The sequence below is a fragment of the Amblyomma maculatum genome, chromosome 3 (genome assembly GCF_055883805.1).
Source record: "Amblyomma maculatum isolate TAMU_Amacu chromosome 3, ASM5588380v1, whole genome shotgun sequence".
In the NCBI taxonomy this organism is placed as follows: domain Eukaryota; kingdom Metazoa; phylum Arthropoda; class Arachnida; order Ixodida; family Ixodidae; genus Amblyomma; species Amblyomma maculatum.
The window spans coordinates 132331116-132343503 of NC_139346.1; the positions used below are offsets into that span (position 1 = coordinate 132331116).

Below are 12388 nucleotides of genomic sequence, written 5' to 3' on the forward strand. Positions count from 1 at the left end.
TAATAATAATAATAATAATAATAATAATAATAATAATAATAATAATAATAATAATAATAATAATAATAATAATAATTGGTTGACATGAGGGGAAAGGCGCAGTATTTGTCACAGTGACAGTTCTCAGTGGCCACCTGAAACGCGTTGTAAAGGGGTGGACACTGCCTCAAGTACGCACAGGCCTCCATTTGCTCTACCACAACACTTCAGACAAAACCGAAACTGGGTTAGATCGGCTTTCCGACCGAACGAGCATAAAAGGAAATGCGATATAACCGCACGCTCAGAATACAGCAAGCGCTTTCAGCTGCGAAAGAGCAAACAAAATTTACGTGGGTTACGAAGCACTGCGGCGCTTGAATGCACCAGGGGCTCAGAAAGTTGACAGCACAGAGCATCTTAAAGTGTCACAATTTTAGCGGCCTGTCTCACGGCCGGACTCAAGCGGCGTGTGTAAACAACACGAGAATATATATCATTATCCGTGAATAAATTTCAGGAACGACTGTGAGGACAGCGCTTCCTGTGGCTGCGTTATTTGCGGCAACGCGAGAAAGGCTGGCCAAAGCCGACAAAGCGGGTACACAGAGGCAAAGCTGGTTGGGACAATGAACCGATGTCTGCTTTTCTGCGCCAAATAGCAGACGACAGCGGGTCTGGGCTTTTCGCGCCACTCTACAGAGGGCACCAGCGTCGCAGGCTAGCCTCGAGAGCACTGCACGTTGTTCGCCGCGAGGCGCACGCGGGCGCCCCCTATTTCCCGGGTAATCGACACTCTCTCCCCCGAGGAGCCAGCAGCAGGCAGCAGCAGCGGGGGCCGCGGAGGCCCGTTCTGATCAGTCGCGGGCCGTGCTTCTCTGGTTGTGGTGTGTGCGTGCGGCAGGGGTGATGCCGATTGCGGCCCAATTAGCTGTAGCGTCGTCCCACTGATCTGGAGGTGTTCTGCGCCATCGCCGCAGGCTGCCGTTGGTCGAGCTCGGGCCCGCCGCCGCCGGTGTTCCACAATGGAGACGATGGAGTAGCGGCCGCATACCGCCACCAGCGCGCTGGGTATCGGCCTTTGTCTGGCGACACCATGGCGGTGGTGGGCGCCCGCTCGGGCCGCCCCGTGATCGCGTTCACGGGCGCGACGGCCGCCGCCCCGCAGCAGGCCATCCTGACCGCGGCACAGCCCTTCTACCACCCGCCCGTCACGGTGCAGGATATTCAGCCGGACAGACCTATTGGATACGGAGCCTTCGGCGTCGTCTGGTGAGTACTTCCCTTTGTGCAGCGTCCTTTGTGAAAAGGATGCGATGAACAGTGCGGCCCGTGCCAAAGCCCTCCGCGTGCGCCGGTCATGCACCCGCGTCTGCATCGTGGCCGGGGCCCCCGGTCTTGGCAGAGCCGCGGACATAGGAGAAGTGCAGCGCATGCCCTCGGAGTGGATCCAAGGTGCAGGACCCGCAAGTCGCGTGCGGCGGCACAGGGGCGCCGCACGAGTTAAGAAGCCCGGCGCCCGATTCTGCGCTCATGGCCCCCCACCGGCGTTCAGGAACCTCGGGTCCCTTCACCCTTACTACACCGGAGCCGACATTGTCTCAAGGGGTCCGTTTGTAGTGTTCGGCGTCTTAGAACTTCCGCGATTCTGGTGCCCTTCGTCGTGGTGATCGGCGGTCTTTTGCATTGTGATCGAGCTAGTTCGAGGGGAGGCCCAGCTCAGAGGGTGCGGATATGGCTGTACCGCGGACACGGCCCAGCGGTTTCACGGTCGTCGTTCTTGCAGCCAGCTGTCTGGCTGCGGCCACTGCCGCGGAGGGCTCGTTTGCGCGAAGAGCAGCGACGATGCGAACGCCGCCGCCCCTTCCCATTTTTTTTTTCCGCTCCCCCTTTCCGGGCAGCTGCTGGCCATGTTGCGTGCGTCCTGCGATTCTTTGCTGCCGGCTTAATTAGGTGTAGTGGGGGGGACTGTGTGCTACGAGCGTACCTTGTGTTGTCTCCCTGTCGTGAGTAACGGTCTGCTGGTCGCTGGCTGCGCGGAACGGATTTTGCCGTGCGCCAGAAGAGGAGGTCATTGGCCACCGGCTTCTCCGGCGGTGCTAGCTGGTCGTCGGCTCTGATCTGCACTTTTGATAAGGCTGCGCGCGCGTGTGTCGCAGTGCGCCCATTGCACCCTGCGTTTGTCTCGCCCTATCTGGAACAATGGCCTGACAGCGTCGCTGTTTCTGGCACATTTTTTTTTTCTTTTAGGCCGGGCGCGGTTTCCGACCGTCATTAGACCGCCCTACTGTTGATGCGTTAAGTACTGTATCTGCAACACTACGGCAGATGTATTTAGGAAAGTTTGGTGGCCGTACAGCGGTGTAAAAGTATCGGATGGTCAAAAGGTCGCGTACGCGGTGTTTTCGTGATATGGCTCGAACGTACCGCACCATATTTCAGCGGGAACGGCGCATTGTTTTGCTTTCTTGCTGAGTCCTGCGTGTTTTTCTGCATCTGGTTTACGATTGTGACCTTGAAAACTCGTCACGTGGACCGCGATCAGTGTGGCACGCGAGACTGTTCTGAAATCAACAGCTTCACTTCCCGGTATCCAGCCCGTTGCTCTGCGCGGTGAAATATGAAATATTGCTTCTGAGCGCGTTTCACCTACACGTTCTCCTGGATCGCTTTGTCTGGGAAACAAGTTTTGCCCAGCAGCTGACTTTCAGATTTCCGCTAATGATCCATTTCACTGGCGTATTGTTAGCTTGGCCTTTGTGCTGGTAAAAAAAATCCAACAAATGGCCTGTCTGCCCCACCAGAATGCCCAGTTTTCATTTGTGTAGCCAGCGCTTCCTTTATTCTATTCCAAACGTAGAGAAGGTGCTGGTGTGCCGTAAGGACGGTGTTCATGAACCTTTACAGTAGGCTTCTGTTTCCGAACAAGAAAGCAGTTCAAAACAACGCTGTCGCCACGCCATACTTTCAACGTCCAGAACTGTACAAACCAGGGCGTTATTGCCGTGCAAACGGGTCACCTTATAGTATATTGCATCATAATCTGTGCATGAACAACTACAGTGTGTACTTCTGAAAACTGGCTGTGGGAGGCCGTGGTGCATTCTCCAGTGGACCAGTCGCGCGCACTCCTCATGAGGCTGCCAGACGAAGTGCGGCTGACTGGACGGGTTATACTGCTGTTTTCTGCACCAGTTCGCTTACTGTAGCTGGGTGGATTTATTTTCCAAGCAGCAGTGAGTCATCTGACCACAGATTACTCACAGTGCAGATAGACGTGTGAGTCATCTGTGGACAAACCGTCCTCTGCACTTGACCATGACACAAAGAACGCTGGCGAACCTGACCGCGTCTTCTGGCTTAAAGTCAGGGCAAATGCGTGCATTTTCGAGGGCCTAGAAAACGCTAGCACTGCGCGTAATTACCCTGCAGCATTTCCTCGCGTCGATGAAGCGAGGGACGCCGTTTCGTGGAAAAGCACATGCAGCGAACTCCTCTCCACGTTTTCGCCTGCCTTACTGGAGAAAGGCACACGGAGACGTGCGCTAGGGTCTCGCTCGCCAGTTATCCAGTGGGACGCACGAGGGCCTACTGTTGCGTGCACGTTGAAAAATCCGAGCGCCAAATAGAAATATCACGGTGGCTGAAGAAACATTTCGTACCGTGTGCTTTATAATAATTCCTTGTATTTTATATATTGTTATTACTTTTTGGTACGATAGAGCTTTTGGACTGGTTGAAGGCCGATCTTCCCCTTTATATTGCAGCGGCGGGGGTGGCTCCTGTACTCCTCAGCCTTTGTTCCAAAACATCGCGTTCTCGAACTCCTTTGCAACCACGGTGAAGCCCGTTGTAGACTCGTCATATGTGTAGTTTGCCGAAATTATAGTAATTAATGAACTTAATTTTGAACACAACACTGATGACAGCGCGGGCCACGTGGAACGTGCTCACATAAAGAGGGGTGCTTTTTTACTTGGTGAGGGTGTGCTGGTTACTGGTAGGTTTTCGGCACCTCGCACTGACCGCGCGATGCGGAGACAGGTGGAAGGTTGAAAGTGTTCGTTCCCGTGAGCAAACTTTTTCGCAGCCATTTGCTACACCGCAGTGGAGCCTCGGCATGGCGTTGACTAGACGGAACAGAGCGGTGAGGTCGGAGGTCGCATGTGCAATCGCGGCGGCCCCCTTCCCACCGCGGCGGTGGGGTCGGAAGGAAGTCGGGCGGGGCAGCAGAGGGACGGTGGCAGCGGCCGACAGGTTTTGCCTGCACTTCGTCGTAGGTTCCTCCACCGAGGTTCCTCCCGTGCCATTGGCACCGGGGGGGATTCCCCGTCTCGGACAAAAGAAGAGCTCCGGCGCCCCCACTTCGCCTCGCAGGGAGAGGGGCGCTCCCCTGCGCCTGCCTGCTGCTGCGCGCGCTCTTCCCTTGTGCTCTTTATTTGTCTCTACTCTCTCGTTGAATGTCGTCCGCACTTTTGGTGATGGCGCCGTCCGAGGGGTCGTATATGCGTATTCATCCGTTGCGCCGTGGCAACGCTCGCATTCACCATTCTGTTTCTCGCCGGCGGTTGGTTCATGGGGCTCCTCGGGTCGTCTGAATCTGACGGCCTTCGGCTTTTGGGGCCCCCTCCTTTCCCTGCTCCGATTGCCGTGTGGTACGGTAGTGTTGAGCGCATTTACACGCCCCGAACTACTTTATTTTCGCGAGACTGCTTCGTAGAGGACGCTCTCCTTTCTTCTGCTCGCCGAACGAGAAGGGCCAGTCACGGCGTTATGTGGGGCGGTTTGGTGTTTCTTGGGCCCCGCGCATCTGCCCCCCTTCTGGAGACCCTTGAGCATTTCGCCGGGCGCTCGCTCCTTCGTCTGGCGCCTGTGCAGGTTTGCCTCGGGCACCAGCTCTCTCTCCACTCGGAGTCCGGTTCCTTTATTCTCCGCTTGCTTTCTGTCTTTTTCTCTGGCAAAACCGCATCGTTCTGACGCCGGCTTGGCGCCGCTTTTCACGAGGCTTCCCGGCATAGCTGGCCCGCCCTTGTTGCCGCCGACGCTGCACCGTGGTTGGGCCGCATTCGTGCTGGTCGGTGCGGTGGCCGATCGCTTCCCCCCCTCGTACTGTGGTGTCTTTCTGTTCTGTACGCTCGTAAGTGTGCGGCCGCAAATTGGGGGCTGCTGCTTTTGGGATAGGAGCGTGTCATCGACGCACATTTGGTGCAGTTCGCGCGTGTCGACCGACGAAGCGTTTATCTCTTAGCTTGGGCTTCGTGTAATATAAACCGATTAAAGGCATTCAGTCTTTCTTTGTTCGCTGAAAAGATTTTAAGCAAAAGCGCGGGTGTCTACGCCTGGTGGCAGAACGAGGTAAAGTTTAAGCCTGGAGCTCTCCGCAGCCCAAAGGCGAACTGTGCCGAACGTCGGTCAAGGGGGCACTGAAAGAGACGCAAAGTCAGAGTACGGACCCACGTGCAATGTTGAATTCGCTACCCGCCCGATTTGTGGTCCCTTTCTTCTAGTCTCTCGCACGTACTCTCTATCATACAGTCGTACGTGAAATGCATAGTTGTAACGACCCGAGATTAACCAAGCCGCATGATGGTGGTTGCGTGACCCAGGGTAGCATGTGACTTAGAATACAAGGTTCATAGAAGTTTATTCGGCTCCGATCTCATCCGAAAGGAGAGACCGGAAAGTTGGCAAATCGGGAAGAATTCTCGCGTCCCATCCAATCGTGGTCGGTCTCCGTCCGCACGCGTTCATAGCATGACTGTGTAGCATTGCAGAAACAAGCATTGGATCATGTTAGTTTCTCGTAATAATAATAATAAAAAAAAAGTCCTCACTTATATTTAAGCTCTTGGTCGAAACGATTTTTAGCGCGCTGGCATTGTTCTGTTCGCTGCAGCGTTGAGTCTGCTCGTGCGCGTAATTTCGCTTCCCAGTCATTTGTTCGGGGACTGCGTCGGCAGAGGAGAGGGGGCATCGGCGGATCATCTGCAGTCTCCCGGGTAATATCTCTCCGGTCCGGAGGCGGCCCGTTGAAAATTCATGAGGCCAGTCGCATTTTCGTTGAGGGACCCGCAGAGCGCGGTCTGCGGTGATCAATATTTCGGTGCCCGCGGCAAACAGTCTCCGCTTGGAGTCCTCCTCCTGTGCGTAGCCGTTCAAGTCGGCAGTGTGCGATCGTCGGCGTTTATGAGAAGTAGACTCCGGCTATTATGGGGCCATTGATTGGTTCAAAACATAAAACTTCCGGCGTCGTGTGCCTCGGAGGAGCTAAAACTGGATAAGGAGCAGGGGAGGAAGAGAGCTGTTCACGTGGTGCTCGTGCATGCTCAACAGAGGCCTGCACACGAGAGGTGACTGCTAAAGAAAGCACACACTGAGATTGGAAGCTACGTTTTGCTCGAGGCGTAGAATGCTGCGGAGAACCTACTAAGCGAACAAGTGACTTTATGGCTTTTTTTAATCAGACCTTGCAGGAGACCAACGAGAGACCGGTTGCGGATTTCGGCGGTGGAGAGTTGGAATGAGTTCAGGTTGCGCGCAATCGCAGTTAGTCTACTGCGAGCGTTCAATCGCGTAATCAATTGGAGGCGAATTCCGCACGACGTGTGTATATATATATATATATATATATATATATATATATATATATATATATATATATATATATATATATATATATATATATATATTCGCCAACCCTTCTCAAGTTGGGAATCCTACTGCCTGGCATGGCGGAATATTGCGAGAGCCTTTATCGTAGCTGTTTAATCTCTTATCTGCCCCGGTTCAGATACTCATCTTGTTGTTCTGATAGCAGAGAGTTGAGTTGGCATTACACGCTGCATGGACGCGGCCATGGCATCTCCAAGGAAGCCAACGTCCCTCGCATCCCTGGGCAGTGTTCATTTTTTAACTCTGGATATTTTCCTTCTGTTTCCTTAGGTTTGTGGTAACGCGGTTTCTATGTCGAAGCCGGACCTTGGCGTTCACCTGCTAGCCACTGAATCTTTTCGGCTAACCAGAGCTAACTAGTACACCCGGTGCGAACTCTGACCGCGGCGAAGCAGCGCATATTGATTTCCAAGTGGCAACAGTGTGGCCATCAGAGTAACGTGAACTATCCACACTCATTAAGAATTGGGCACCCTGCACCGCTATCGAGACACTGTTGGCAAATTTCTGCCCTGGAGCATTAGGAAAAGAGGCAGGCACAATCGTTTAGCGCTCGCGATGCTGGTGGTGGAGAGACGACCGCCGGCCACCGCTCAGTCTCTCCTGGGCGTGTCGCGTATCGATCGGCCGTTATCTGCCGCGACTGCGGGTGTGCAGATTTTTGTTCTTTTTTTTTTCAAGTCTCGTAGGGCCGCGGAGTGCGTCGGGGCAAGTTCGCGCTTTCGACTATACCGGCCGAGAGAGATTGTTTAAACCGGCTGTAAATGAGGGAAGTAGAGCGGAGCCATCTTCGTGCTGACGGCCCCTTCTGCTCAGGAACTTCATCTGTGTGTGTGCGCGTGATAGGATGCAGTCTGTGCTTGTATTCGGCAGCTGCTATAATATAGCTAGGCTACCCAGTGGTGCCATAGTTTGCAGGGAGAAGCTGTGTGTACCGTCTCGCTCCTACCGTGTAACGAGACTGAGATTAGTGCTCTAATTTCCCCTCGTGGTGCCCCAGACGGCCGAGCGAGAGTACTGGCCACCGCTGCTATTGCGAAGCAGGGAAGAGAAAGGCCCTGTATGTGTGCGAGAAGTTTGTTCGCAGTCTTCTGCGTACCTGTGCTCCCTCGAATACAGTGTTCTAGAAGGTTTTATTAGCTACTGCGGACCCCCCTTCCCCTCCTGCTGTCATCCTCGTTGCTGCTTTTTAAGCACAAATCAGCTCTTCCGAGGAGGAGAGGCGGCGTTCGTTATTCTCTACATCGCTGTCATGTCCGCTGCCTCCAGCCGCGCGTACTGCGTGGAGCTGCGCGTGTGTATGACGTGACAGTGTCGGTAAGCGGGGGCTTACACTTCACATGCTGTAATTCTCACCATTCCAGTGCTGCTTACTTTCCTTCCGTCGACCTTTTCGTTGTTTCCTTGTCTCGTTTTTCTTTTTCTTTTTTTCGCTCTTTTTGCGAGCATGCTGGAGGCTGATCTCGAGGCGTCTCTGTCGCTCTCACCCACGTAGTTTGTAAAACGCCGCGGAGATCGCGGTGCATTTGGCGATGTAAAGCGTGCGACTGTTGAGACTCGTGAGAGGCTGGAAGGCAGGCTGGATGTTGTGTTTTCTTTCCATCTCGTCGTGGCCGTTCAAGGAGACTCCCTCGCGTCGATGCGCGCCATCCTTCCTCCGGCACGCCGAGTGGGTCCCCCCCACGCTTTTAGCTCCTCCGACGGGGTCGCCCGCGCACTTTGTTGCCGATCGCTGCCAGTTGCCGGGGCGTCCGTTTTGCTGCCTGTCCCCGGGTCGCTTCTCCTTGGAGTGAGCTCAGCGCACTCATCTGATAGCGCTGCAGACACCACAGCTGCCGAACGGGGCACGACTCAGACTATATCGCGTTGGCTTTCTTCGGTCCTTCTCGATGCGGAAGCCAATGCTGCGCTTGGCGGCATTGATGCAGAACGGACGCTTTATCGGCAGTTAGTACTGAAGGTCCTGTGACGTGGGCGTTACGTCATAAACGCGAAGAACTCCGATGATAAGCTCGGTGTATGCAGTGGATGGAATAAACGACACAGAAGAACGTAAGCACGAATGCGCAATATCATAAAGATCGAGAGCTACGCGCAGTGCGAGTGGCGCGTGTACTCAGCGCAGTTCTTCCTTTCAACAGTATACGTTACACTGACGCCTTTCCCACAGAACATGTTGAGTGTTGGGCAGGAATTAACTGAATAGTGTGGTTGCCACTTAGAGTCGCTGGGCAGTACGGTATTTCGTTTTTCTAAAGCTTTGTACTGTGGAAACACTTACGTTCTGTGGAGAACTGACCGCGCAGATTTCAAAAGTTGGTGTTGTGTGATAAGGTGTCTGGTGATGGCTCAGCACAGGGCGACATGGAGCAGGTAGCGTGACAGGCCTCTGCTTCACTGGTTGTAGGCAGGATTACAGTGTAACAGGCGACCTTATCTTTTTTTTTTCTTCGCTCGCCGTCTTCCTGTCCCGGAAGCCCTTTTCTATGACGTCCTTGCACTGCTTGGCGGTCTCCGTGATTAGCCGCACGCAATGAGTCTCGCGCGCGCACGCGCTGCTGCTGCTGCTGCCGACGCCTCTGTGTGCGGGTGGTAATCGACGAATCGCGTGCAGCTATCTGTGTGTGTCTTCTCCATTGTGTTGTGGCGGCACACCCCGGGTCGCATTTGCGTTACACCCCCCTCCCTCTGTCTAGGGGAAAGCGGAAGGAAAAGCCGCTGTTGCCTGTCGTCCGAGAATCGGCTCCTGCTTGCTGTCTCTCTTGGGGAGAACGCAGCGGAAGAGCTGGGATTGCGACGATGTCTTCGCCTTGGGCTACTTTCGCCGGGGGCTGCCGGTAGCCCCGAGGCCCTTCTTTTTGTGACGTGCGTTGACGTCACGAAAGTGCGGAAAATGGAATGCGATCGGCAGAATCTGAAAAAAAGAGAAGAGGAGAATGGAGAAAGCCTATTACCCTTCCTTTTCTATCATTTACCTCTCTCTCGTCTCCAGTCAGTTGCGGTCATTAAAGTCGTCTTTTGGCATGCTGGTCGTTTCGTAGGCATAAACAGTCATGAGCATTTTACTCATTTCCAATCGTTTGCGGTTACAACTCCCTTTTTATTCATTACTTATCACCATCAATCGTCTTCATTAAACTCGCTCATGTGCCCGCCATTTGCGAGTGACACATCAGATCACGCGCGCAGATTTTCGCTCGAGGTCGGAGAGATAGCGACACTCCGATAACGACGCAAACTCGGAATACGGGCCCATATTTACCTCAACAATCTTCTGAGGGAGCAAGCAGTCGGCTTTTGTTGGATGGCGGCATACTTTATATTATAGACAAATTCTGGGAAGGAGCTTTCGAGCGTAATTTTCTTCCCTATTTTGTAACTGGATTACAACATTAAATATATTCACAAATCGGTCCTATGTAGGCTTGTAGTAAGCGCCCCTCCTCTCTGTTGGTTCTCTGTGGCAGTCTTGATTACTACTCGTTGCAATAGGAAGACTAGTTTTAGATGCAAAACTTTCCTGCACGTCGGTGGCTTGGACCGTTCATATCAGTGTGTTGATAAATATATACTATATCTTAACAGAGTACTATGCGATTGCCTCACATGTATCTGAAGAAACTCAGCCCATTGGTTTTCCCGCTACGCATTGGAAGCTTAGACAGACCATTGCCATTTACGTGTGCGTGACATTATACTGTCCCGCAGTTGGCTCAGAATCGCAATGTGTCCCAGAATGCTGGACTTGGGCACAAAGGCCTCTCTCTCTCCGTACTGGCCATTCCTGCCTTGTTCTGTGCCAGCGTCCGTTAATCCTTCCACTGGACTTTTTAAGTTTAGTCTACTCTTCCCCGCATCTGTACCTATCTACGCACTCTGAAATGTTGCTTCTGAAATATTCCCTGGTAGGCAGGCAGGCATGCTTGAATCGAGGGGACAGCGGATGCGGCACAGCCGATTTGACCTCCAGACGGGACGTCCTGCAGCGCCAGAGAGAATAATGGGGAGCTTCGCTTTTCCCTCTGGGAGGAAGGCTGTGCTCGCGGCGTCGCCAGTGTGAAAGCGGTCCCGGACTGCTGCAACGCGCGCTACGCTGCATGCGCCGCCGTCTGCGGCAGTGCAGCAACATCAGTTCGCCTGCACGTGTTGGCCTTGTCTGGCCGGCGAATACTGGTGTGCTCGCGCTCTCCGGGAAACAGTAGCAGTGCGTGCGAGATGCGTCGGAGTTTGCGTGCCCCTTGCGTAAGCTAGCGCACCAGTTGCGGCTGGTTTATAAAATCCAGTCTGGCTCTTTTTTTTCCTCGTGCGGAGGTCCCGTGGCGCCTACTGCGCGGCGAAAGGTTGAGGGGCTTTAGCGAAAGGTCGCTATGCACGCCGCCGGTGTTGTTTACTGGCCGCTCCTTTGTCCCGGTGTCCGCGAGGTGGCGAAAGAGCGCGGCCGCTGCCCCGTGTCGGCGGCGGCTGCGCGTTCGTCGACACGTGTTTACGGCGCGGTGTTTGCGCGCGTCGACTGCGCTTCCGCGTGACTGCAGTTGGCTGCTGCTTTATGTTATGCAAAGGGCGCCTCCGCTCCACGTGCCCCCCAGTGGCGGCCCTGACGCCATCACTGAACCGCTGACCTTTGCCCTCCCGCCATTTCTCGAGAAGGGGAGCTAGCACTTAAGCAGCGGAGCTAGCATTTAAAAAAAAAAAAAAAAAGAGGGGGGGGGGGGGTATCTACCCGCCGCTTTTCTTATGGCGCTTATTGAGCCTGACAGATGCAAGAGGAGACACAAAAACGCACAGTCTTACTTCAACGCCTCTAGAAAACCGTGTCGATATGTGTGGTCCTACCGTCTCGTCTAAATTCAGCCTCCTCCAGCCTGCGTGAGCGGGAACGTCTGGCTACGGCTGAGAAGCACGACGGAAATGTCTCCAACGAGATTAACTGTCGCATTTGGAAGAAAGCGCTGATCCGCCGCTCTCTTGGCCCAAGGACGGGTAGGGGCAACCCGTGCTTCGTCTCACTGCTTCTGCTGGGCGGCACGCGGCGTGTCGTCGGTGCCGCCTCGTTCTCCACCAGGCGTGCGCATTTTGTCTCCCCGGGGGTCACGCGGCGATCCACGTGCCGAAATGCCGGCCTCCGTCGCGTTCCTCCGGGGTGGCAACCACGAGCTCGGTGCCAGGGGCCGCGGGTTAGGAGCCCACCCCCTCCTCCCCTTCTTTTTTGCTGGCTCCACCGTGGAGCCTAGCTGCTTGCGCGCGCAGCCGTCTCTAGTTGCGCGTCGATGGCCGGCCTTGTTGGGGGTGATTTGCATAACGGTCACGCGGCGGGCCGAACAGAGGGCTTCTTCATTGCATCACCCACTGCACTCAAGGCGACGAAGAGGCTCACTTTTAGCGATGTCACGGCCTCCAGGGACGTTCCCACCCCCTCACCTTGTGACGCCAACGCGCGAAGTATTTGAGCACTACAGCACACTGTTCCGTCGGCTTTGGGACTCTTCGTCACTTTGGTAGCCCTTCTATTTTTTTCGTTGTGCTCCGACGGTTCTTAATTCCGATCCGCCTGGTCTATCCTTTTCCGATCTTCGGCGTAAACGGCACGCTATGCTGTTCTTTGGCACGAAGCCTGTTCGTAATTAGTGGTTCTGATTATTACCTCCCTCACGCCTCTTTGTTTCAGAGACCTCTCTTATCTCTAGCCCGTGGCTGCAACCTGTGCTTGCTGAAGCCTTTGTTCCTGCGCGACGGGAAA

The 12388-nt window shown here is 54.3% G+C and overlaps 1 protein-coding gene across 1 annotated transcript in view; it reads left to right on the forward strand.

Moving 5' to 3' along the window:
• Positions 1-775: 775 nt before the first annotated feature.
• Positions 776-12388, forward strand: part of nmo (serine/threonine-protein kinase nemo) — a 67856-nt gene continuing 56243 nt past the window's right edge. Inside the window, exon 1 of the mRNA XM_084598072.1 lies at positions 776-1251. Within this exon, the coding sequence (XP_084454198.1) occupies positions 1076-1251 (176 nt within the window). The 5' untranslated portion in view covers positions 776-1075. The remainder of the gene's footprint in view (positions 1252-12388) is intronic.